The sequence below is a fragment of the Paralichthys olivaceus genome, chromosome 6 (genome assembly GCF_024713975.1).
Source record: "Paralichthys olivaceus isolate ysfri-2021 chromosome 6, ASM2471397v2, whole genome shotgun sequence".
Taxonomy (NCBI): Eukaryota; Metazoa; Chordata; class Actinopteri; order Pleuronectiformes; family Paralichthyidae; genus Paralichthys; species Paralichthys olivaceus.
The window spans coordinates 8,884,458-8,905,929 of record NC_091098.1 but is presented as its reverse complement, the minus strand read 5'-3'; the positions used below and the strand labels follow the sequence as shown (position 1 = coordinate 8,905,929).

Here is a 21,472-nt window from a genome sequence, read left to right as displayed (position 1 = left end):
GTCAACCTGAACTACAGTGGGTATGTGTGATTGAGTTGTTTTTGACAGGCTCACTGTAATTGTAAAAAGTTATTTAATTAATTCTGTAATATTCCTGTTAGAAACTACATCAGTAAGGCAGCTGAAAATTTCCAAACAATGAAATGAAAAGTAAACTGAGTGTTACCCATCAGGCAAAGGATACAAGCAAATCTTTCAAGTCCCTGAATATGCAGCAGGATACAGCCGACCAGCAGGAGGTCTGTGGAGTCTCTGAAGGAGCTGCAGGGCTCCATGGCTGCCATCCGAGAGACAATCACACAACATTTCTTGCCTAGCAGCTTCACAAGTTGCAGCTTTATGCCTCTTTAAAAAACTCACATGACATGTGGACGACTGCTTGCTCGAAGGCAAATCTGAAAAACACTGGGAAAGAGAGTGGAGGAAATTTAAGTGGTGTGATTACACAGAAGTTAGCTTCTTGGTGCTCATACAAGCACAATTTTTGTTGGAAATCAAACATCACGCTTTAAGCAAAATGCACAACTCCAGCACCGTTCTCTCAGCACCAGACCTGCAAGGCTTGTTAAAGTATAGGTTAACATCTCAAATTCAGACCCCAATCCACATTTATTTGTCTGGACTTGAAAATGTGTCTTCTAGCAGAATTCAAGTTAAAATTGTATATTTATAGCACCAAATCACATCTCAAGGAACAATATTAAAGAGAAACCCAACAGGTCCCACAGTGAGCAAACACCCCCAAACCATGAAACCTGACAGAATTAAATTTAAGTCTAGTAGAGAAGAATTGAATTGTCCTTTGCAGCCTTGATTCTATTCTGGCATATTTTTTAATGTACCTTTTTCTATGACTGATAAAGATGCTGCAGCAGGGCTGAGGAATTTGTGTTGTATACACTAAATATATATTTTATAAATTATTGACACTTCTTAATTGGTTGTTGGAGCCATATTTTCATGTAGCATGTCTAGCTGACATCACAGCACAGTTGGGGCTTCTTTTTGTGCCTCACACAACTCTAATAACACCACTTGTATTGACTTTCTACCAAAGAGCAGATGGTTGTATGAATTTATGTTAGATGTATTGTACGATACATTTCGGTAGTCGTGTTTTAGGTGTCTTCAGTTGTGTGCAAACTACAGAAGACTAGATGAGGACTGTCCAAACAAACCATTTGAGCAGCAATCTACTTTTTCTAGATTTGAATTTTGACACTAGAAGTTTGATATTGTTTCTTTCAGCAGAGTATGAAATGCATGAATATACATCTTGGAGAACAGCAAGCATCACCTGCTCCAGCAGTGAGGAGCCCCTGTGGAGGCATGAATACTTTACAGCTATTGATTGCTTAGTGGGATAGGGATCAGAGGAGGCCTGCATCTGAGCAACCTATTTCAAATACGATATACAAACATACACAATTACTTTATCCATCAGCGGTATGATATTGTTAATCAGGATATTGGGTCAGTATAAGACTGGAATAATTGTCCAGCGCTTCTACGGTGCCATATGACTCTTCATGGTGTTAAACAAACAACTAAAACATGTCAGGCAGGATGTTGTCAGAACTCTGAATGTCCTGATCCTGCCTCACAATGTCTATATTACCCTAATTTTTCCACAAACATGACATTAATATAGAAATGTTGATTATTATTATTTTGTGTGTGTGTGTGTGTTATGGAGATCCTGTCATTTGGTCTTCACAGCTATAGCTAACCTAGCATGTATCCTTAAGACAGAGCAGAGTTGTCGCTGTCACTCAGACTCTGCTGTCTCTGTAGGTGTCCTGGCTGGTCACGATAACCGGGTGAGCTGCTTGGGTGTGACTGATGACGGCATGGCAGTGGCAACAGGGTCCTGGGACAGCTTCCTCAAGATCTGGAACTAGAGTCTGAAGGTGAGTGAGCAGAGAGGAAGGTTTTATGGTGACAGCTGTCAGAGAAACGGTCCAAGCACAGAGCCTCAGATAGAGTTTTCATTTACTGCCACCTGGGGGTTGAGAATAAAGGTGCATCAAATTAATCATGAAGTGAAACTAAACCAAAAGTATAAAGTCACAACTGCAAAATACAGTGGAATTATATTACCTGAGTGGCCCTGTGTTGAATTTCAATAGATTTTCAGTGGATTTGATCCAGTCAGATGTTTTTCTTTTCATTTGCAGAGACAGTTTCTGTCCGATCTTTTTCTCAAATCTTATTCACATATGGACAACCTGAGCTGAGTTTTCCTCATTACAGGCACATGCAGAGTAAACAATCTATTAGCAAGCCCAGCAAATGTAAACAAACCCCAAATATCATTTCAGAATTATTGTCTCAACCCAGCACAACTGCAAACATCAATGCATGATTGAACAGTTTTACAGTTCTCTGGTGAATAAATTATATTGCTGAATAATGGTAATAATTTTGTAAATTGTCCTTTTGTTTATTTGCTTTTCCAGATGGCATCCGGACTCCAAATTTGAGTGGAAGACCATTCCAACATCACAATGTTCAATTTTATTGCATATCCAATCTTTTCAAAAAAAAACACCATGATACTGACTCCAAACACCCCAAAAAACTATCAAGGGCAAAAATTCTCTCTCTCTCTCTCTTCTCTCTCTCTTCTCTCTCTCTCTCCTTCTCATTTAAAAGAGCACAATTGTCTGTCACTCATTCAGCTACAAAAAAACAAACAAAAAAAGTTGAGTGGTTTCTAAATGGAATGGAGGGAAAAATTGTGCATTCCTCCCATGGCCATGGTCTGATATTGTAGTAAGTGAAAAAACAAACATCCCACCACTGCTGCCGCCACCAAGCAAACATGCCCTGCGTCCTCATTATACACAGGTCAGGTCTGAGTGAAGGTTATTACATGACAGTGATCTAACTCTTAATAGCTTTTTGTCCATGTTTATTTTTGTTTGTTTTCATGATTATTTTTTGTTAAAGAGACGTAGATCAGTGAACTGTCAGTTAATGTTTAAAATAAGGATCAAAGCTTTGTTTTATTTCTTAGTCTTTACACATTTTAGAGAATGTTTTTAAGTTGAAAAGTAAAAGAACCTCCAGATCATGTCATTTTAAATCCAGCTTTATCCCACTGGAGAACAAAGCGAGAGAATTGAGCTTCAACAGGGAGTCCTCAAGCCACTTCTGGCCCTTCTGTATATTTAGTCCCATGATACTTTTACTGTTTCTTTTTTCCAGTGTAGTCCACAAATCTTTGTTTGCACAAAAATTAAACTTTGCATATATAGAATAATGTCTAAAGGAAAAAAAGTTAACTAACCAAGCACATGCTGTTTATGATAATGAATGCTCGTTTTTAAAACGAAAAACTACAAAAAAAATACAAACCATTTTAACCATTCTTACACCTTTTTGTCTGGCGACAGTGTAGAATAATTAAATGAAGATTAACCCATTGGATCATAATCCACCCTGCCCCCTTAATTATTCATTTTTTTTCTCCCTTGATTTAGTTTTGTTTTTCCTGGTTTCTGTTGCCCGTGGTTGGGACCGGTGATGTGATTTGGTCGGGTCGGTAGTACCTCCACTTTCGCCCGGTTGCAATCCGGACGTTTCTCTTTTAACAGAGGTGCCCATTCCGTGCTTGGAAATGCAGTTACTACTCTGTGAATGACATGTTGTATAAATCAATGTTTGAAAATAATGATATTGAAACTTTTTAAGTTAAAAACGAAAAAAAAGATTTTGGTTGTCTGCCATGGGTGGGTTATCTCTTAGAATCGCATGCTGTAGAATTGCTTAAAAAGGTGCATATGAAATTGAGTCCTTTGATGTTTTTCTTTAAGAAAATAACCTGTTGAATATATCAATACAATGGTATTTATATTTTTCCTTTTGTTTGATTTCTTTTTTTCTTTTTCTTTTTTTTGGCTACTCTGTGCATACATGATTCAACTAAAATGTCAAAGCTATGCACTTGAGAAGCAAACCCTGCAACATAAACGGTTACTTGGTCCATACTTGGGAGGGATTCCACAAATTAAGAAGTAACGTAAATGTTTAAATTGTACACACATGCATACGTACATTCATTCACCTTAAACATACACAATCTCAAATGGAACAAATAAATTTTCATTCCTACTGTAGCAAACAAAATTCCACTTACAAGAAAAACATTTTATAACAGGTTTTTTTCTGTCCTTTAATATAAAAAAAAAAAAAAATCTTGCAGCAATTGAATGGCAGAATTTTCTGTTGTTCCCTTCTCCTTGTAAACAGAGACGCTCTTTCTTTAGCAGTAGTGACATTTTTTCCATTCTGTTTTTTCTCTGGGACATTCTGTACAAAAAATGTGCTGTAATTGTGCGTTAGGCCTGGAGTTGGCAAAAAATAAAACGAAATAAAAAATATTAAAAATTTATTAAAATTCCCTTTCCTTTTCTCTCTTTCTCCATCAAATAACTGTAGAGCTCTGCACCCCCACTGTTCCCTTTTCACCTTTTGTATTTAATTTTAAAGTCAGTCAGTGTACAACCGAAAGCTGGATGCAAGATAGAAACTATATTAAAATGTACTGTTATTTAAGATGTAATAAAAAGCAGTTTGAGATGACCTACTGTGTTGAGTGTGATTCACTTAGAGCGGTTCCCACTGAAGCTAGAATGTTGCAGACTGTTTGGTTTCCTTGTAATTATGTTCAAGTCAAATAAACAATTTCTTATCCACTGTTGAATCAGTCTGACTCCTCTGTGCAGTCGTTCACACAAGTTTTGTGTTTGCATCAAGGTCGCCATGAAGCATTTAGATGTTTAGAGTATAGAGATGTCTATTTCCTCTGCCAGGACAGAGTCAGGCCAGTGACTGTCTTAATGCTGAACTCTGTCAAACCCAGTGTATCTGGTTTAAAATTCTTCAATTGGAAATACCTCACTACCTTTATTGCCCTCAGATCCAGATAGGTACTAAGGGAAATTTTAATTTTCTATTTATGTAGAGTTGATAGGACTATACTCACTATTGGAATAATAAACTTTGTTAATAAACATCATTGTTAGAATCAGAAATGCATTGTTCTCTAAATGGACACGTTCACATGGCTCCTGAAAACTTCCATCGTTTTTGTTCTGTTCGGTGAGGTCGTCCAACATGACGTCAGCGGTTAGCGGCGCTGTGATTGGTGGGCCGGTGTCAGGAAGTGAAGCTCTGACCGCTGACAGCTCTGCGTTAAGATGGTGTAACCTCCGTGTCTGCTGATGGCGACGGTCTGATCGTGCTGCGCTTCGCTCCAGCTTCGTGTCGCCTCGTCGGAACGTTGTGGGTATCACACATTGTTGGGACTTGGGGGGGATTCGGAGCTTTGTGCTGCTGAACACCGCTAACTAGTAGCTTGGCTTGCTACCTAGCTTAACGCTATCAGATCACTGTGTGTGAGCTCTTATCGTGGCTAACGTTTAGCAATAGTTTGACTGTTGGACAAATGTTATTTTACAAAGCTACGTAATTTCAGACCGCTAGCCTCCGTTAGCCATGGCATGATTAGTAAAAGATTAAGCTGGTTAGTTAGTCCGTTAGTTATCCAGCTAGTTAACCTGCGGTAACCTGACGCGATGGAACTTGTTAAAACATTATTATAATTGACATGACATTAAAAAAACTCCAATGTGCGGCTTTACACTTGAGCACCACAGGTTTGTCAGAAATCTGGGCAGAACTTAATTTGTCATTGACACATACTTGTTGAGCACAGCACTGTATCTCTGTCACACAGCAGAGTCATCACACGGATATTAAAGTTAAAAATGTGTATCAGTATGTCCGGCCCGGTGAATAGCACAGGTGCCGAATGAAAGACTGACTCCTGTTTATCAATGTATACTACATGTGAAAGAATGTTCTGTTGGATATCTATGTGTCCATGAAGCATCAGTTAAAATGTCCTTTCTTTCTATGGAGTTTGGAACAGCTTTTCTTATATGCAAAGGAGTTCTGATGAGGGTTGTGCTGTTTGTGTAACTAGCGTGACAAATGAGTGTTGGCCTGTTCACATTTAACTCCAGCTTTTATGATTTATCGACGTGTCCTATCTGTTCACTGGCAGCCTGGTTGTCTGTAATGGATAGTGGAGAGGAGGTGCGAGTGGAAACTCCTCCGTACTGCTGCTCCACCTGTGATGGAGGGGAGGTCGCCCGCCGCAACCTGGCTCGACGCAACAGGAAGACCCGCAGCCTGAGCACCTCATCAGCCAGCAGCTCCTCTGAGCACAGGTGGGTTTGGGAGAGGGGCCCGCACACGGCGATAAACATATTATGTCAAGCATTAGAGGTCAGAAAGGTAATAATTCAAGATAACTACATGTTACTATATCCATCCTTACCTAGAGGATGATCAGAACCAGGCCAAAATAGAACAAAATGGATTTTACTGATAAGTCTTGTCAGACTGTCTCCTTCAGTCAAATCTACTTCTGGACTTAATGTGAATTAATCTTAAAGCAAACATGTCTGGGTTTACATTTCAGTATCATGGTTTAGAGTCCATTTTAAAATCTAGGACAAGATGGTGACACTGGAGAAATTATTATGACTGTCATCTATTTTAATTCTATTTCAATTTTTCCCATGATTAGCTGTTAAGTCACACATAAAATGTGATGTTTTCTGTCAAATGCACTGTTTATAATATTTTAAGTTGAATATTTTTCCGTGTAAATCCAGATATCCATGATTAATATTCCCAAAGTACTGATCAGTCAGGGTTACTCTGTTTTTAGTGATGGGATGAAGTCGACACACACACAGCACAAACCTATTTTGTTTTTTAACTAACAAGTAAACAGTCAACAGTGACCCACAGCCTTTATCAACATTTGTGTTTCTGGTTTCCTGACTAATAGCCTTAAAAAGGCTGAAGAACAATCAAATTTCTTTTGTCACCATGAGTGACACCAGTCACATTCATTTCCTTCGGTGTTCATATAAAGATATTGACGGATGCAGCTCTAAGGACCAGCACACAGCAGATGGTGAATTCACAGAATCAGACCGCTAAGAGGATTTGTCATGTTGTGATGCGGCGCAAAAGCTTCTGTAGTTGTAGTCAGCCATTTTGTTTTGCCTCACAGCTCGGGTTCAGTGACCTGTGACAGAGAGCAGCCCTCCTGTGGACATGACTCCAGAGTAGCAGACATGTGATCCGATCGAGTTAATGGTTATTAAAACTGTGGGGGTTTGTTTTATCATTGACTGATGCAGTGTTTGCTCCACAGGTAGGACAGACAGAAGTGTCTGTTCTTCAATATTTCACAATGTACCATTTACACATTATTACCATTTACACACACTATTGTTTCATACAATCTGGCACAGTGTCTGATCCCAGACCCGTTCACTATAAACGGTCACAGACAGCTGCTCAGTTGATCACATTGTACTGTTAGACTTGTGGTTTTGTTATAAGTGGGTAACCACACAACTCTCTCATAGCGTATGAACTCACCTCTTCACTTCTCTTTTTAAAAATGTGGGAATTTTAGAGATGGAAGTCAGCCAACAAGGATGCAGAACACCAACTGTACAGCTCACAGTGAACACAGTAGTTATTTTACACATTGCACCTGAAATAAAATGGAACTTTTTTGAAAATAGCAACCACCTTAAAGTCACTGTGTTTTTCTGAAATAAATAATGGTCTTTGTTTACATACTTGTCCAGCACCTTCTGTATCTTGAACCTGAATGTCTGTCATGTCGTTGTGTCTTTTAGGAGAACTCAGTCACTTCATGGACCAAGCCCTGTGACTACGTTTGGTCCAAAGGCATGCATGCTCCAGAATCCACACACAGTCATGTAAGTTGGACAAAAACAACGTAAAAAGTGTTTCTACAGATGCGTTATAGTCATGACTCAATGTACGATCTTGCATTGTTGTAGAGTTTAGTCCCTGCAATACCAACACCTTTAGTTCTTGAAGTCAACACCAGAGGCCTCATTTATAAAACAGTGTATAGGATTCATACTAAAAGTGTACGTGTGCAAAAGAGCCAAAAATGGCATAGGCAAAACAAGAATCCGATTTATAAAAGCATGCACACACACACCTGAAGGCAATGTTCACTTTATAAATCACAGTCCAATAGGAAACATTTAACAATTGAGAACTCATGTTGCCTCCTTTTTGTAGAAAAATGTGTTTCAAAGTGGGGTTTTGTTTCTCAAATGAAGGTAACAAAATTGTTTTGTTTTCTTATGTATACTGAAAAAGATTCCCAGACCTAGACGCAAATAAGAAGTAAGTCCGTAGTATTGAAGTAAAGTCCTGACAGAGCATGCAGGTGTCTGTTGACGTCGCAGTGTAGGACAGTTAAGCAGAATGAGGAGACACAAAATAAGATCTGTATAGTTCGGTGTAGGAGCTTAAATCAAGGAGCTTAACCCAAATATTTTTATATAAATTGTCATAAATGTCTCATCGTGACAGGTTCTGGTGAATGGAAAAAGTAGCTAACATCAGCGACCCAGCACTCACACCATCATGGCACTAAGTCCAACTTGTTTTTATTAGCAGTAAGCAACATAACATTTCGATTTCGTCCTAGACAAAAATAAAATTTCTCCAATATGGAAACATTTCAGATTTTAAGCCAATTAAGTTGAAGCCGAGTAAAGTGTGACACCTAGTGGTGAAATACAGAACATTGATTTTTTAAATTTAAAGGGCACTCACATGCCTCCACTGAGGCCTAACCGTCCCCTGATGAAACCACATTTAAATTCACTAGATCCAGATATTTATTTGGATCTGCAACAAATCACATCCTTCCCCAAGTTCCGTGCTAATCCACCTCCTGCTAACAAACAAACAAACACAGAGGAAAACACAGAAGGAGGTGAGTACAGCGTGAAGCGAACAACTGTACTGATCCTTTTAGATCTAATGTAATTCAGTACAATAACCCTGCAAAATACACTACCTTCATAAATCTCCTAACATTCAGTAACAGAGGTGTAGGATCATTACATGCATTTTAGCTACAGTAGTTTTGATATTTCATGGAATCCAACATGGGCCTCAAAGTATTAGAGCTTTATCAGCACCATACTGACAGATCTACATTATCACTCAGTAGGCTGAGATATGAAAAACACTTCATGTTTTCCAGTCAAAGCCTCATCAGACATCTGACCTTTTCACTCCATTTGTCACATAAGTGGCTCCAGGCACTGTTTGTCTTTAGGTGACAGTAATTGAAGGATTACCTCTCTCAAAGCTGCTAGACAGGTTAAAATTAGTAAAACCAGGCTATATTTATTCCTAAATGAAAGGTTGGTCTGCTTTAAGGAAGACCTAGTTCCAAATAGACCTAGTCATATCTCTCACTGGCAGACAAAACACATGGTATTTTAGTGCATGAAGCAAAGAAAGAGGTGACATGGCACAAAATATCAGAGTAAAGTAGTTTCTGTTTCAATGTTTCAGAGTAGAAACTGTCATGGGACACTTATTCTTTCTCTGTTGAAGGGTGTGGTTGTTGGTTTTTTCTATATATTGGGGCATTATTGTTGGAAAGCATTTGTTTTTCAACTTCAGAGAGAGGTTTCCACCCTTCACCGACACCCTGAACACACCCTGAACTCAACAGAACCAAGCAATTACTGTTGCTACATCACATACTCATCTTTTATTTTGTCTGCTACATAAAGAAACGCTCTGACTGTCAGTGTTAACAGGAGACGAGGATCTTAGTGATTGACTATGATTAGACTGATCGTCAATGTCAAGGCAATGTTACGTTTATTTGTCCCTTCCCTGTTGTTAAAGTTTTACATCTGCATCTTATCCATACAACACACACACAAGTCACACCGGCCATTGTGACTGTGAGTGATACTGGCCACTCCAGCTGTTTCTATGTACCTTCCCCCGCTCCCTCTGAGAGTGAACAAGAGAGAGAGACAAGTTTTGCTCAACATATGGAGTCACAGAAGGACCAGAAACTCTCGCCAAAGTAGTGTGTACTGCAGAGTCATTTGACCCAATAAGTCAATGCTGATTGTATCCATTGACCAGTGTTGAAGGGGCTTTATTACATTGTTACACCGTTCCTTCTATACAGATGATGACATTATACAGCTACTAAACTTTATGTTCCCCAGATATGGGGAAGTGTGTAAAGTAAACATCAGGATTACAGTAAAGAAACACCAGGAAGCTCAATCACATCCTGGTGTATTCCGATAGTAGATAGGTTTAGTTGATATGTTTCCCCCTCCTTCAGGTCTAAAGACTTCAGTGTCTCTTTCTGAAAACTGTTCATAGAATGACCTGAAGCTTTGCCTGTGTACAGGCGAATGATGCATCACTCAGTGTGGTACAATACCTGTCATCACCATGGATAAAGTAGTTTTAGGAACAGACATGTCATTGTTGTTGCTTTAAGTAATCACACCTTAGCAGTGAGGAAAGCCTTTCCCCTGGAGTGGGCGTGTTCAGCTCAGCAGAGGGGGCGGAGGCTGGGCTAACGTCAACCTTAAGATGAGTGAGAGCTTTCGTTTAGCAGCACTCTGCACCAGGAAGGTTTAGTGTTGAGTCCTGAGGGGAACAGATGTAAACACAGGGAATCCAGCCGGAGAGGGTTGTGTAGCTGACACTCGAGCCTGACCACGGTGCACAGAGAGACTCACTCAGCCTGTCAGCGTCACGCCTTGAATGCAAAAAGGAAAGGGACTGCATCGCTGCAGCTGCTCTACAATGAGCTGCACTCCAGGAACTTGTTAAAGGCAGGATGAGGAGTTTTGACTGAGACTCGTTCTCCCGCTGAGTGAAACCCGAAGTTGCATCCTGGTTTCATGTGTGAAGTCATGAAGTTCAACCAGTGCGTACTGCAGGACTTGTCTGCAAACCACAGTGACAACAAAGTGTGGAAATGGTGAGAGCAGTTTCTTCTATCTTCCATGAATCTTTCTCAACACAGAGAACTTGTTACATAGGTGAAATATTAACTGGCACACGCAGGCAGTGCAAGGATTACTGCCGAATAGAGTGTGCTTCCAAAGGTTTGGATAAAGCACAGAATGTTTTTCCTTCTTTTGGCTGTCTTTAAAGAAATATTAATATGGTTAACAAGCAGGTCTCTTGAGGTATATTAAACGCTTACATTAATTCATAAAGGTATATCTGTCTCTTGAGTTTGCAGCCAGGAGCAAGGTGAATGGATCTTGATGAAAAGAATCAGACATGTTTATGAGTGTGTTCAATTTGATGCAGATCCAAACTAAAAATCCTGATCAAGTGAATTTATATGGGGTTTCATAAAGGGTACGGTTGGGCCTTGGCAGAGGCAGATGCTCTCTTATGCTAGTTGAGATTTAGTACAGTGAATTGGTAAATCATTTACTTTCATTGAAGTGACCAAGATGATGTTGTGTTTGCTATAGCTTGTAATTTTCTTGGATTTCGTTACTCAGAATTACTGAGGGGAGTTTAATGTATTCAGGGGCCTGTTCAAAATTGTTCACATTCTTTTAGGGCCAAACTACATTATTGAAATCATATATCACACTAATCTCTCTAATGAGATGGCTTGAACTACTTCTCTTTAATGAAGCATGGGATGTCAGATGGTAGTGATGTTGGCTATGATGATGCTTTTCATAGGGGTTTGTCAGTCTTGTTCTGCACATATCAGCAGAATGGGGAAAAACCCTCCCACAGTTTGTAAGTTCAAGTTGTTGCACCTCCTGTAGCTTTGAGCTGGTTGTTGCTTTGCAGCTCATTGACTTTGTTGTAGTTCGTCTGATTCATCAGCTGATTCTAAGTTTAACAGCTTAACAACCACAAGCAGGTCCTTTTGTTTATTTCACATTCCAGGAATCCTCTCGACAAATGCTTGAAGGTGTTTTTGCAAACTCACCTGCATGTTCATGTCATTGCAGGCTTTTGCTCTCGCTGTGAGGGAAAATGCAAGTTGTTCGTGGCAAAGCTTCAATTTCTCTTAGAATTATTTCATTAAATGATTTCAGATTTGGAAGAGCTGAGAAGCTGATTGGAACCTTAGAGACTTTCAGCTCTGGGAGGTAGACCCCAAATATACCTGCAGTATCTGCAAAACATGTTTTCGCATGTGTGTGGATATGATGACTAATGCATATAATTTGCCAGTATATTCAATTACCACTGATCTAGGCCATCATTGACTGGTATAATTGGTTGATTGATATAATAGTCGCGTTCTAGTGATTTCCACCATGAAGGCCAAATGACAGCCATTTTCTATCACTATGTTACATGATTGGTTTGTTTAACATCTTACCTCAGTTTATAAGTTGTTTGAGCAGATTTGCATGACCTCCAATCCAGTAATTTCTTTTATGGGCCAGCCATGACTGGGGCTGCATCTGTGGCAGGGCCACTAAACTGTTAATATTATAAATGTTTCAAAAATGTTCATCGTCAAAACAATTTGCTCAAACAATTTCGTAGTGCCATGCATGTTTTGCAACGGCAGTAATTCCCTCTGTGTGTTTTCACTATCTACTGCCATGTCAGTATTACACTCTGTGACGGTTCTTTGAGACAAACTAACAGACTTTGTCTGGTTCAAGCAGCTCCACAGCCACAACAAATCACTCTGTCACAAGTTCTCCTTCTGACTGAGGTTTCATCTTCTAAGTGTTCAGCTTGCTCAACACAAAACCTGCCTGTGTAACTTTGTCTCTGTCAGATTGTGGTATTGTGAAAGCTTCATGTTGGAAAAATGACACAGTTGTCCATTTTCATCACAGTGAGCAAGTCCCTGCAAAAAAGAGTTGTCTTTGACTTCACCAAAAAATAATCATTTGTAAATTACTCTAGGAAAGGGCAACATTTTGCTCCTACCTCTGTTTTCTTGACAGTTAGTATGATGCTTGTCAGAGATGTAACTGTTTTGTTCAGACATACAACCAGAAAAATCTACGGTTTTTTTTATTCCCACCATGAGAACTTTTTATTGATTAGCTGTCTCGCAGGCCAAGTCGAACTGTCTCATAGATTGTATACAACCCGGATGGCAGACATTACCCACCTCTATTCTAATGGCCTTTTTTCTTCTTGTGTAGACTTTGCATCAGTAAAGTGTCTTTCTGTTTGCCATCCCTGAATGCATGTCATTTGTCACAAACTTTTATCTTGCCTTTAGCTGATGTGTTTTTTCTTAAAAATATTTTATGTTGCACATTACTATCCCACGGTGTCTGTCAGGATTTAAGGTGACGACCCTGCAGCTGACACATGGGAGTCAGCAGTACAGTACACTATGTGGCAACAGAGCTAGACTTTAAGCTGGTGTCTCTTAATTGGATCGGGACTAAGCAGGCCTGTTTATGACAGATCTTACATCAGCAGAAATCTGAGGCTCAATGCTCAGGTGTTATTTTGAATTTGATGTTGTTTTTTGTCTCCTGGAGAATCATGACTTGACTGTTGAGTCTGTTTTACCCTTCATTGACAGGTTTTTTGTTGTTGTTTTATGTGTGTTTATGTTCAGGCACATTCAGGACCCCGCCAACCAGAGACTGACTTGGAACAAGCCACCAAAAAGTGTCCTTGTCATCAAGAAGATCCGAGATGCCAGTCTGCTTCAGCCTTTCAAAGAGCTCTGCATATTCCTCACCGAGGTATGACCACGTAATGTTCTGCCTTTGACACTCAACACAGCCAGTGTTTGTGGGATCAAGCTACCTGTGCTACTAAGACTTGATTACACCAGAGATTTGTACCATAGATGCCCTATTATGTATAAATATTCTGTCATCCACAGAGTTAGCTGTAAATATTCTGGGTTCGAGAGAACATTAGCACTTTCTTCTTGGCATGAATATAGATGATAAAAAAATTGCTGCAGTGGAATAACTAACTTTGTATTATTTTGTGTTGTTCCAGGTGAAAAAGCTGATTGTTTACGTAGAAAATAAAGTTCTGGACGACCCGGCCATTTCAGGCGATGAAAACTTTGGGGCCATCACCAAGAAATTTTGCACTTTTAGAGAGGGTATAAAAACTAGCCTGTCTATGTTGTGATTACTAACTCTGTATACGAACAAAAATCTTTATTTATAGACTCTGTTTTTTTTTTCTCCAAGATCTTGACGACATTTCAAACCGTGTAGACTTCATCATCTGTCTTGGTGGAGATGGAACGTTGCTTTATGCATCTTCGCTCTTTCAGGTATTCAACAGCAGACACGTGTGTCTGCACATTTACTGTCAGAAAGTAACTTCTTTACCTGATACTCTATGCCGGTTCCTGTCCTTACATCCTATCCATGCTTGTGTTGTCTTCCTTTGCCATGATTGTAAAGCACTTTAGCTCAACTCCTGTTGTGCTTAATGTGTTGTATAAATAAATCACTGTTCCTCTTGTTATTTGAAGGAGAGCGTTCCACCAGTTATGGCCTTCCACCTGGGCTCCCTAGGCTTCCTGACCCCTTTTAAATTCGACAGCTACCAGTCTCAGGTCACTCAAATTATTGAAGGTACTGAATCTTCAGCCTCTATCTCTCTTCAACATTAAACCGCCTGCTAAGTTTTTGTTGTGCTCCAGTTTTTGTTTACAGAGGAAACACCATATAAATATGTGTATTCTTTGCAGGTAACGCTGCCCTTGTCCTGCGAAGTCGCTTGAAAGTGCGGGTGCTTAAAGAGAACTGGGAAAAGAAGGCCAGAGTGGACGAAAAGGGCATCATCCTGACCAATGGGGACATTGAAAGTAGCCGCAAAGCCATGCAGTATCAGGTAATATGTTCACACATGTGATCTCATCATAATGGTTTGGCTGTCGCCTGTGGGCATTAAACCTGTTGTTCAAGACCTATATGAGCAAACCGTCATCAGTTCCTCAGTACTTCCTCTGGAGGAGGTGCATGTGTGAATGATAATGTCAGAGTGAGACGCTCCGCAGTTTCTGCAGACTTTCTCTGCCTGACCTCCTAGTATAAAGCTGTAAGAAATCTCAACTTAACTTAAGAATGTTGTCTCAACTTAAATCGTTTCATACTGGAAATGATCCAGACCATGGTTCATCTAATCCACGCAGAGACCACCTCGCTGGTCCAGACCCTATTTTGGTCCCTTCATCTGGACCATGGTGTGATGCACCTTTCACACCTGCTAATCAAAAAAATTAAGAAAATCTGAGTTAAACATGGTAGTTGTGAAAGCTCACTGAGTGTGACCTGAAGTGTCACTTCAAATGCATAATGAGATTATGCCGAAACGTTGAATACATGGAATGAGACTTTGAATATATACATTTGTCTGTCTGTCCGCAGACCGCTGTGTGAGTAACGTGCCCAAAGCTGTGTCGCGGATCATCAAATACGTTCAATGCTAAACTAAATATTCAGACTGCATTGGTCTATGAATGTGGGTGATTCTTATTGTATCTAAACAAATTACGAAGAGCCTCTCTTTCAGTTCATGAAATCCCTGTAGCCGCAGCAGCTTCGCCAGTGCCGGAGAGGTGCCGCGTCAAAGCGCATTACGCACGGCCTTTCACTGTGTTTTACCTTCATTAAATCACCTATATCAAGCTAACCATACAGTGTCTTGGGCTCTTCTTGTGTACGGGTGGAGATTGTACACTGGGTGTTGTCGGGCACTCCTGTGAGGTTGAAGGCATGCTGAGGTTGGCCTGATAAACAACTGCCTGCCTGTTGTAGTAGGTCTGCCACGATTAAAAAGGGAGCGAACTTCCTTGTCAGAAGAACGGCATTGGGCAGGGGTATCGGGGGGGATTTTGGGCCGTACACGCATTAACCAGTGTGTTAATGATGTCCTCATAGTTTAATATTGCTGCAACGAGATTGTAACATATTGTGAGCATATATTCAAGGTTTCATTCCATATATTCAAGGTTTCATTCCATATATTCAAGGTTTCATTCCATATATTCAAGGTTTCATTCCATATATTCAAGGTTCATTCAATATATTCAAAGGTTTAATTTCCTGAAAGGCATGCCATATTATATATGTGCCAGGAAAGCAAACAGTCGTGATTTTGTTTAGTGGTTTGCTCGAAGTGAGGGAGCAGCAAGCCGATTGGCAGATGCAGTGCGGAGTGAACGGGCTGGGGTGTAAGGTTTGACCATTTCCTGGATGAAGACCGGACCCGATCCGTTCACAGCACGGTACACGAGTACTCGTTTTTTGAAACAGATGCGGGCAGCCACTGGTAACCAGTGAAGGGAGCAGAGGAGCAGAGAAGTGTGAATGAATTTAGGTAAGTTAAAGACCAGTCGAGCTGCTGCATTCTGGATGAGAGGTCAGATAGCACTAGCAGGTAGACCAGCCAGGAGGGAGTTGCAGTAGTCTAGGTGGGAGATGACCAGAGCCTGGACCAGAACCTTTGCCGCCTCCTGAGTGAGATGTATCTAATCAAGCTAGTTGTTACAGTAATGCTGGCAGGAAGGAATTAATTGCCGAGTGGCACACCCAGGTTCCTAGCAGTCTGGGTGGGGGCTACCACGGAGCTGTCAATGGTAATAGTTAGGTCATGGGTGGGAGAATCTGTCCCTGGAATGAAAAGTAGTTCAGTCTTGTTAAGGGTAATTTTCAGTTGGTGTGCAGACATCCTGAGAGATGTCAGTCAGACAAGCAGGGATTTGTGCTACTACCTGTGTGTCAGATTGTTATCGTCAATGTGAAGCACTGGCTGTCAATCAGGGTCTTCGATGTGTCACAAAATAATAATTCCCACCATTTTACAATGTCAGGTTTTTTTTAATGAAATTTTAGAGATAAAGAATTTACCTCTGGGTTGAGAAATTCAAGTTCATGAAAGTAACTGATGACATATTAAAAACATAGCTTTTAACATTGGTTGACTCTGACACCTTGCTACCTCCTCTACCTCTTCTCTCCCCCCAAGTGTCAGTGTGTGTGTGAGTTGGGGTGGGGCCAGCCCGGGGCCTGTTTGTGTGAGTGTAAACTCTGCAGAGGAGATGAGACGACTCGATTAAATACAGAGACACACCAGCTAAATGTTTGGCGCAATGGTGCGACCAAGGGACATTTTTAGTGGCACTTCACAGATTTGAATGGTCGTGCTCTGGACCCCTGTAGTAGTATAGTAGTATTGCAATAATAATATTGTACATTTCTCTCAAACACCATTTGGGAACCGCTGGTGTAACACATGAATATGTTGTTTTCTGTGTGTGTCAGGTATTAAACGAGGTGGTGCTGGACCGAGGACCTTCCTCCTATCTCTCCAATGTCGACCTCTTCCTGGACGGACACCTCATTACCACAGTGCAGGCAGATGGTGAGTGGACAGATCATCTGTCTTTCATTTCAGGTTCTGAGACGATGTAAACGCCTGCATGTGCTGTTCCACTACTTTGTAACCAGACACTGAGTGACACATTGATCAGATCAGTGTAGTCATACCCAAGAATTACTATAGTAATAGTGATATTTTGGCACTCTTACGTTGGTACTGATACTAACAAATAAAAAGTATTCATAATAATATGAATTACTTTAATTGTGAATAATATTCAAAATAACACTTTTGAAGCCTCGTCGTGATATTGTCTCTTTACACAGTTTGTGTATGTGTGTCCTCAGGTGTGATAGTATCTACACCTACAGGAAGTACAGCGTATGCTGTGGCAGCAGGAGCCTCAATGATTCATCCCAATGTCCCAGCCATCATGATCACCCCCATCTGCCCCCACTCGCTCTCCTTCAGACCCATCGTGGTGCCTGCAGGAGTGGAGCTCAAGGTATTCCCACCCACTAAGTCTGAATGAGTCATGGAGGTGTTTTTTTTTTCTCTGAAATCACAATCTGTGGCATTTCTTCTTCAACAATTAGCATTTAACGTAACTTTGATGAAGATGCTACATACATGTATGTATGTACATTTTCCAGGACCTTTCCAGCCAGCCCCCTAAGAGAATGTCAAGCGAGCCCATGTGAGAATGCAGCAGGACATTTTGTGGGAAAACAATATGTGCCTGTCTTTTTGTTTCTGATGTAGATCATGTTGTCTCGTGATGCCAGAAACACAGCCTGGGTGTCATTTGATGGAAGGAAGAGACAAGAGATCTGCCATGGAGACAGGTTAGTCCACATACAGCACCTGTTGATCATCACTCCACATAAACTCCTGTAGTTGGTACAACACCATTGTTCATTTCAGATTATGAAACCTGGATTTATTAAGAGCTGTATGCTACTAACCCTGTATGATAGAGATGATTGCTACAATTGTTGTTTGGCATGACTCAGGTTAAACCCTTTGAAAAAGAAATACAGAGAATGATTCTTATAGAACTTCTATAATTATCTAGTTTGACAGTCGTAATTGAAACTCTACACAAATAAATTCAGGAAAACGCAAGAATTATTAATGAGATATTCCCAAATATCTGACATATTAGCTGGCTCTGTCTAACGCTACACTACCAACAATCATGTCTTCTTCACCGCGCCTCAACAGGACTTGCCAGTGACAGTACACGGCAACTGCTGTTTTGGAGCAGTAAAGAAAATTGCAGTATAAATTAATATATATCATATATATATATATATCAATACATAGATTTGTGTATTCGATGATGTCTGACCCGATATTTTCAGCAGAATCGGAGGCATTTCAGATGCTGGTATCTGTGTTGGATTATCTCTAGAAAAACCGTTGTAAAGAAGCAAAATGAATAATGCATATGTGTTAATGGGTAATAAGTGTAACTCCCTCAGCACTCGCAGGCTTTGTTATGTAACCTTATCAACCTGCTTAACGGGCTTGAGTCTGGGTGGCTGAAGACAAATCCTGTTTCTTCCTTTATGTAACTCACCTGCAGATAATCACCTTCCTGCTTCTTGAAATAAGTCAGCCAGTCATTTACAGTTATTGAAGCATATTTCAACAGACATCTAGTGTTGCTACAGGAGGAAGTTGTGTTGCTGCATCTGGTGTTGACACCTCCTCCTTTGTTACGAATACCTGTACTTTCCTGTGAGTTTGGACTTTTGCCCTTGCAACACAAAACCTCCTCCCACTTAACTTCTTTCTTTTGTCATCCCTCTTCCAGTATTACCATCACCACTTCCTGCTTCCCTGTTCCCTCCATCTGTTTCCGGGACCCAGTTAACGACTGGTTCGAGAGCCTGGCACAGTGTTTACACTGGAACGTGAGGAAGAAGCAGAACTACCTCAGCTCGGAAGACGAAGAGTTCTGAGGCCTGCTCCGTGATCTTCAGTGTATTTTCCAAGGTCTCCACGGCTCAAAAGTCCTGGTCTTAACTCTACCGCGTTTTGTGCCGTTTCAAAGTTTCACCAAACTCAATTCAAACAGAGTCACTATGACGTCGCCCCTCATTTGTATTAAAATGACTCCATAGAATATTGTTAAATTAACTATGAAAAACTATGAAACCCCCAAAGTTTTCAGTGAAACTAAATTAAACTAATGAAAATAAATAAACATTTGACATAAATACTAATCATCAAAATAAATCAAATCATGGATAAACTGAAATAATTCAAGATCATTACTGTATTATAAAGTATTCTTCCAGCATTCTTGTTTGTTTCACCATGTCTAATGTAAATAATGTAGAAGTGTACTAATAGCAGGTGTTGAGTCTGAGAAGTCGTAGGCTTGTGATTGGCTGAAACTGCGACTCAGTTGTCTTGAAAAGGGACTTTTTCAAGTAAGCAACATTTTTGAAAAAACAATTTCTTGAATTCTTTGGGGCTCCATAGTAAACACACTAAAGGTCACAGACTCAGGATTGCACAGCCGGAGGTGTCTATTGAAATATGCAGCGCAAAGAGGAGTCGTCAAATTCCCTAAAAGCCCACGATCTAATGTGTGAGCTCATTAAAATAGTTGATTCTCTGAATGGAGTTTGGCATCACTGTCGGGCTAGGATTGTCTCCAGTCCTCTGTATGTGTGTGAAACGTTTTGCCTTTTTTCTGATGCAACTTGTCAAAATGCAGTTTGTCGACAAAGTTGTCTTGAAGAGGGTAAATGAGTCGGGATGATGGATTACAACACACCGTGACAGTTGTGGATGAGAGTTACTGCGACGCTCCTGAGTCTGCTCTTGCACTTTTTAATCTTTGAGACAGACGACAGGGACACATCCACAACAACAGGATGATCTCTCAGTAAAGGTGAAGGGCGGGGTTCACTCTAAAAAGAATCAGTTAAAATCTGTTTTCTGTGGATCAAATCAGGAAAAATTGAAAACGTATTGTTTTACACAACATGTAGGTCATTCCTGATCTACTTGCCAATCGTGGCCCAACTGTACAGACTGTGCCTTAAACACTGGTATCATTAATGTATAGAAATATTATTTTTCAAGGTTTACATCATGGTAATTTTTTAACACTTGCACAGATTTGTGCATTTTCTCTTGGATGCTTCATGTCGGCTCTCGTTCTTGCTGTCTGCAGAATGTTTTAGTGTAGTCTGTTCCGCAGCGTCTCTGCTCTGCGGCCATGTGCCGGGACGAAATGTTAGGTGAGACTCATTCCAGGCAAAGAGACGATAGTTCAGGTGTCTTCAGCATCTTTTTAACCTTTTTTAAAAATGTCTTTTAAAGCCATAGCTGATCTCTATGTAGTTTTTATAGACTGATGTCTGTGGGTGGTGGGTGGTGTTGTGTGTTTGTCCAGGGACCGATCGACTTCTCAGTTTGCTACATGTCTGCCTCAGCTGAGGTGGCCTACCTTTCATATCTTCTCAGATATCATGTGTAGATGTTAATATATATATATTTACGAGTATATAGTCAATTGGCTCAACATAATGCGTTTGATTAAAAAGATGAAACTGTGGAGTCGACCTGTTGAAACTCGCCAGAGCACCAAGCGAGCTCTGAAAGGCAAATCATTCCGTTAACTCCTGTACATACAGCGATGTTTCGATAAGATGTTTATTAACCAGTTTACAATGTGTCTTTGATGAAAAGAAATCTGTTTGGTATCCTTTTTTTTTGTTACATTATTAAGCTCTTTAGTTGTTAATTCTTTGTTGATGGAGAAAAGGTTTGATTCTATAACTATATTTTTCTTGTTGTTGTACCGTCAAGTACTGAGATAATCAAATAAAGCCAAAGTTACACTAACTGTCTGGTTTTCACACAAAGTTAATTGAATGTGTGAAATTCCAAACTGCCACACGCTACAGTCCGATTCCAACGCTGCTCTGATCTGTTCGGTCCCACAGAATCTTCTCTGTCAACTCTTCTCTAAAAGTGCTTTTCACTTCTGCAACTCTGAGAGCCTCTTTTGTATCAGTCGGTTTGTGAATGTTTCTAATTTGAACTCTGCTGTGTTACTTTACAGAGCACTTTAATAAAACTGAGAGAAAGTTGTGTTTCGTTCTTCTTCTCACCTGAATCCATCGGGTCCTTGGGCTTATGTCAATCAGTGTGTTAGTTCTATCCACTAAGTTCAGGAGAATTCAGATACATCTAAAAATAAAAGAACTTCGCT

At 40.2% G+C, this 21,472-nt stretch overlaps 2 protein-coding genes across 5 annotated transcripts in view; both read left to right on the top strand.

Moving 5' to 3' along the window:
* gnb1a (guanine nucleotide binding protein (G protein), beta polypeptide 1a) overlaps positions 1-4,587 on the top strand; it is a 38,738-nt gene extending 34,151 nt beyond the window's left edge. For all 3 annotated transcript variants that reach the window (XM_020089199.2, XM_069526902.1, XM_069526901.1), the window contains exons 10-11: positions 1,795-1,910; positions 2,460-4,587. In XM_020089199.2, coding sequence (XP_019944758.1) covers positions 1,795-1,901 — 107 coding nt within the window. In that variant the 3' untranslated portion in view covers positions 1,902-1,910; positions 2,460-4,587. The remainder of the gene's footprint in view (positions 1-1,794; positions 1,911-2,459) is intronic.
* Positions 4,588-5,147: 560 nt separating this feature from the next.
* On the top strand, positions 5,148-21,351 carry nadka (NAD kinase a). 2 transcript variants are annotated; one of them, XM_020089460.2, is made up of 12 exons: positions 5,148-5,289; positions 6,074-6,239; positions 7,737-7,820; positions 13,499-13,628; positions 13,894-14,002; positions 14,094-14,179; positions 14,384-14,486; positions 14,603-14,745; positions 17,178-17,277; positions 17,583-17,740; positions 17,998-18,080; positions 19,055-21,351. In XM_020089460.2, exons 2-12 carry the CDS (start codon positions 6,088-6,090, stop codon positions 19,200-19,202), a joined length of 1,296 nt encoding a protein of 431 aa, XP_019945019.1. In that variant the 5' UTR covers positions 5,148-5,289; positions 6,074-6,087; the 3' UTR covers positions 19,203-21,351. The 2 variants fall into 2 exon arrangements, with proteins under 2 accessions (XP_019945019.1, XP_019945020.1); XM_020089461.2 differs by lacking the exons at positions 5,148-5,289; positions 6,074-6,239; positions 7,737-7,820 and adding an exon at positions 10,417-10,900.
* The last annotated feature ends 121 nt before the right edge of the window (positions 21,352-21,472 follow it).